Source organism: Castanea sativa, chromosome 4 (assembly GCF_040712315.1).
Source record: "Castanea sativa cultivar Marrone di Chiusa Pesio chromosome 4, ASM4071231v1".
In the NCBI taxonomy this organism is placed as follows: Eukaryota; Viridiplantae; Streptophyta; class Magnoliopsida; order Fagales; family Fagaceae; genus Castanea; species Castanea sativa.
In genome coordinates this window covers 19378510-19383820 of record NC_134016.1, presented here as the reverse complement: position 1 = coordinate 19383820, position 5311 = coordinate 19378510, and the positions used below count along the sequence as shown (strand labels likewise).

General features: G+C 44.2%; 1 protein-coding gene across 1 annotated transcript; it reads left to right on the top strand.

Moving 5' to 3' along the window:
- The first annotated feature begins 3177 nt into the window (after positions 1–3177).
- On the top strand, positions 3178–3832 carry LOC142632567 (uncharacterized). The gene is made up of 2 exons (XM_075806945.1): positions 3178–3246; positions 3332–3832. The coding sequence occupies exons 1-2, from the start codon at positions 3199–3201 to the stop codon at positions 3830–3832; spliced, it is 549 nt and encodes a 182-aa protein (XP_075663060.1). The 5' UTR covers positions 3178–3198.
- Positions 3833–5311: the final 1479 nt, after the last annotated feature.

The following is a 5311-nucleotide window of genomic DNA, read 5'->3' as shown; positions in this document are numbered from 1 at the left end:
CGAGTCGGATCAATCAGGTAATGGGTCAAAACATATTCAGATAAAAAAAAATGTCATTTTTTAGTGAGTTAGAAATGGGCCGGATCAATCGAGTTGTAGGTTAGGTCGAGTTGATCCATATTTTTCACATGAAAAGTTTTTTAAGAAAACAACATGTATTTTCCCTTTGGAAAGTCACACAGCAAATTACTTGATGTAAAATACTTTATTTTGAATTCACCACTTATATCAAGGATAAGTAAAATAAATACACAATTTTAATTTCTACACAATATCAACATCTCAAGACAGAAAACAAAATTATAAATGCCTTATTGGATAACTAATTAAACAAAGAATAAAAACATATAAGAAATTTACAATATTGAAAACTAATGTTGTAATCTATGATCTATTTAAACTTAAGAATATACATTAAATTTTGATTCTTTACTTATTGATATATGATTTCTTTTATAAATATCATGTTATTGTTAAGCAACACATAATCTAAAAAATATTATAAGTTATTTTGAAAAGCCATTTGATGATGCCAAGAAAATCAGTAGGCTGGATGCTTCGGACTGGAAAGGACTACTGGATCTTTCTACGGCCTGAAAAAGAAAGAAAAGCGTATCAAAGGCGACCGGGGCTGCCGGCCAAAAGTCCTCCGATGGCAAAGTTAGTTTTTTCCTCTAAGTTATTTGAGTTCCAACTTTTTTGGAGTAAAAACTGAACATACCTTGGGTTTGTCTGAAACAGCCTTTATATAGTGTTATCATAGGCGGTTACCAAAATTGGAACTTCTCCTGGCTTCAAGGAGAGATAGAAATCAAACGTAACTTGCATAACCGTCTGGAAGTTATGCTCTTGTTTCACAACGGATACCTGGTGGTTACGCGTGGGATAAGGGATTATCATATCTCATTTGGAGATTTTCCTAAGTGTGACAACCTCGTCCTTGAGTTCCTCAGTTGGGCGTGCTTTGTTTCACACGCGGGGGCTGCCTCGTCTAACGGGTGAATTTGCTCAAGACGAGGATGTCGACACTGTTGGACGAGTGCATCACTCGATGGTGCGTACCTCGTCTTGAGCTCTTCTTCCCTGGACGAGGCACTTGTAGGTAAGTTTCTGAGGGTGTTTATGGTAGTAGGTGGGCTATGGACGACCTTTATGGACGACTTGGAGATAGGCTATATTATTCCCCTATCAGTTGCCCCCTGTTCTAAGGTCGTCCAAAGTTCTTTTGTTTCTTCGACTCGTTTCAACACATTATTTCACGTGTCTCAAAGTAAGGGACGAGGTTGCCAAGGCTTCATATTATGTCACGTGTCATTACTTACTCGGGTTAACCGTTGTGTGGGTTTGGGTTTTCGAGGAGGTTGCCACGTGGTTCTTCCTGATTGGTCATTGCGTTCTGGGTTTTACTTTTCAACGCCTATAAATAGTGGATTTCCTCCCCTACCCTCCTCATTCTTAAAATTCTCTCGTTTGACATCTCTCGTCCATCGCCTCGTCTAGGAGTATTCCAGCGTCCTTTAGTTTTCTTCGTCTAGAGCCAGGTATTTTCTCTACGCTCGTTTTAGGCTTCCCTTACATTTCCAAAATGTCCGAAAGTTTTTCTTCGTCTAGCAATAGCGTTGATAGAGAGATCGATGAATATCGTAACACAACTAGCTATAGTGGCTCTAGTAGTGACAGCAGTAGGAGTAGTGGTAACACCTCAGACGAGTATGTTTCTGGGGTTCCTAGGGTTCCCTTAGAAGTTTTCCAGGAAGAATTTAGGACGAGGGTAGCATCTGGGTCTAGGGCTGGTCCTTCTAGCGCGCCCTCGTCCACTAGAAGGGACGAGGTTGAGACTGTATACAGCTGCGCTGTTGGGGTTCCAGCCAAGACAGACGAAAGAAAACTAACGTCCCTTAGGAGTTGGTACCAAATCCCGGACGAGCTAAATCCTAGATTGGCCGTCCGTGATGAGTGGTGTTGCCAACCTCATTTTGGCATTGGGGTTTATGAAGCCTATTTTCTAGGGGGTCTTAGGCTGCCTCTCAATGCTTTTGCCAGGGAGTTGCTTACTAGGTTAGGTATAGGTTTATGTCAATTAAATCCTAATGCATGGAGACTAGTTGTTTCTATGCAAATTTTGTGGAGAGAGGTTTTCGAAGGGGACTGTCCTCTTACCGTGGACGAGTTCCTTTTTTGCTATAAACCCTCTGAAATTAGTCAATCTCGTGGCTTTTATCAATTCACAAGAGAAAAGATCGTAGGATAATTAAATCTTTGGTCACCTCGTATAGGAGTTGGAAGACGGAGTTCTTCTTCGTCTCAGTTTTTGGGCGGGGCCTGGCGATGTGGGCAGGATTCATTTCCCCCATATACGGGAGATTTAGGGAACCTTCGTCGTCCCGAAGGTATGCTCACCACTACCGTAGCATCGCCTTCATTACATATCTTTGGGCTAATTTCTTCGTCCTTGTTGCAGGTGTTAGGAGGCCGTCGTTGAGCCAGCCTCCATCTAGGACGCGTCCGTAAAGCTCGTCTTCACCTGCAAGAGGGACTTCCACTCTTTGGTTACCTTGCAGCCGTCTTGCAACTTGGGGACTTGGCCCCGAGCCCTCTCCTGAAGCCTTAGCCCACGAGATTACAGTCCGCCGACGTGAGTTCTCGTCTTGCCTTTCCTCTCCCTTTTTTTTTTTTTTTTTTTTTTTTTATTTTAATTTTTATTATTTTTTTTTGTGTTGGCTACCATGTAGGAAAACAAAGGCAAAGGGGGCGTGGTCGATCGTGGCAAGCAAGACACCGAAACTAGGGCTCGTCCTTTCGTTGGCGATAAGAGGAGCCGTCAAAGGCCATCAACCTTGAAAACCTCCCCGGGAGAGCCAAGACACGGAAAGTCGTCCACCAGTCAACATAGTTCTTTTGGACGTCGAAGCACTTGCACTTTTCGTAATTGGCGCAGCCTCTGGCTTGTCCAACGTAGAGGAAGCAGGCCGGGGTCGTCTCTCCTGCGTCCCTGTTCCTCCTCCACCACCGTCGTCCCCAATCTTCGACGTGGAGTCGTACGGAGCTCGCTCCCCACTCCACCGTCCAAGACCGGCGTTCCTCCCCGTCCCAACCTCCCGTTGATGTTGTGCCCAACCCTGCTCGAGAGTGAGGGCTTGGCTTGGGAGAGGTTCCAACAAAGTGCTGTCCGACGAGGACGTGGCTGCATGCTACAACATGTCCTTGACGGATTTTGAACACTCGGGTGTCCACGATCTTTTCAAGGTAATGGATACAAATTTGTTCTCGTCGTTAGCTTTTCATGCTTGTTTACTTTGCTTGATACAAAAATTCTTATTTGTTTGTGCAGGCCATGTCCAAGTTTATAGCTGCGTCTAGGCAGGCTACTGAGTTGGACAGGACGAGGCTGCTGTTGGAGAGGAGGATCAAGGAGGTTAAGGATGAGTGCAAAAGCTGGGCTGAGACGGCTGCTGAGGCTAAGGACGCAGCCAAGGATTTGCTAAACCTCGTCGAGGAATTAAAGGCTGATGTAGTGGAAAAGGACTCTCGTCTTGACCACTTTCAGAAAAAGACCGACGAGCTTAGCAATTCCCTTGTGAGGGCTAAGGACGAGGCTGTGGAGGAGTTCAGGGCTTCGAAGCAGTTTACGGACCTTCTGGACGCCAACTATGCGGCTGGATTTGAAGACTTTCGCATGGAGGCGAAAGAAAAGTTTCCAGAAGTTGACTTCAGTCCTATCATCCTTCAACTTGGAGGTGCTGCTAGTTCTTTTCTTCAGACTAGCTCTGAAGATGTCAATGTTAAAGACGATGCCTCTACCAAGCCTGCTGAAGACGACCCTAATGCCTGATGCCCGTTTGAAAATTTTCATCATTTGTTTAAGTGTTTTCTTCCTGTCTCTCTTTTTTTTTTTTAAATGTATAAGAGTACATTTGTTTCGTCCTGAGCACTTTTGACAGCTTTATAAACAATGCCTTTCAAGGCTTACTTTTTAAGGGTTTTTGGACGGTGGTCGTTCACCCTTTTATTGTTTAATGAATGCTTACTTTCAGTTATCATCATTGTTGTTCCATGGACGAGTGTATGTATTTTTATTCAATTGCCTTTTAAGCAATGTTTCCCAGTGTTGGGTGATTGTTTACATGATGCCCTTATGGACGATTGTATTAGGACGATCATATGCTCGCCGTTAGAACGCAGGTGTTAAGGCCTACTTCCCTTCTTAGACGAGTATGCCCTGGCTAAGGAAAACTTGGACGAGCATGTCTTAACTTTGTTGCTTTATCCTCATTTTTTTTTTTTTTTTTTTTTTTAAGGAAAGCTTGGACGAATATGCCTTAGCATTTTTGCTTTACCCTCGTTCTTTTTTAAGGAAAGCTTGGACGAGCATGCCTTAGCATTTTTGCTTTATCCTCATTCTTTTTTAAGGAAAGCTTGGACGAGCATGCCTTAGCATTTTTGCTTTATCCTCATTCTTTTTTGGACGAGCATGCCTCAGAGCTTAGACGGGTTTGTATTCGTCCAGAGATTTTATTTGTCAAAGGCTTTTGCCTCGTCCGTGGATATTATCAGGGAAGCTGGAATTCAAGTACATAAGAAATCCAAACCATATTATTACATGAACATTGTTCACGAACTTGGCACACGCTTATAAGCTAGTGCCTTATTAAGATATCAAGTACATAGCATCGTCTTTCATAAACTAGTCTGCAAGTAGTGCAAGAGTTTGAGAACTAGTGCACTTTTATTCATAACACGCTATAATAATAGTAAAAGCACAAATAAATATAAGCAAACACGCAAACGACAACTGTAGTTTTGCCACTGACTTCCTTCGTCCCTGCTCATCACTGATAGTACTTTGGGCGTATGTTCCACGTTCCAAGGATGTTCTAACTTCCGTCCATCCCAGGCTTCCGGGTAGTAGGACCCCCGCCTTTTGCAATTGATTACTTTGTAGGGTCCTTCCCAATTGGGTCCCGGTTTCCATGAGCTGGGTTCTGGTCGCCAAGGAGACCCTTTTGAGGACAAGGTCCCCAACACCGAACCGTTCGGGCCTTACCATGGCGTCATGCCGTCTGGCCATGAGATTTTTGTATCTTGCCGTCCTTTGCTCCGCACCCATTCTTACCTCATCAATAAGATCGAGGTCAAGGCGAAGTTGTTCCCCGTTGTCTTTCTCCCCGGTACTTCATCACTCGGTGGCTTGCCATATGGACCTCTGCGGTATAACGGCTTCACTCCCATAGGCTAGCTTAAAAGGGGTCTCTCCTGTCGGAGTTCGTGCGGTCGTCCTATAGGCCCACGGGACACCGGGTAGCTCGGCTCG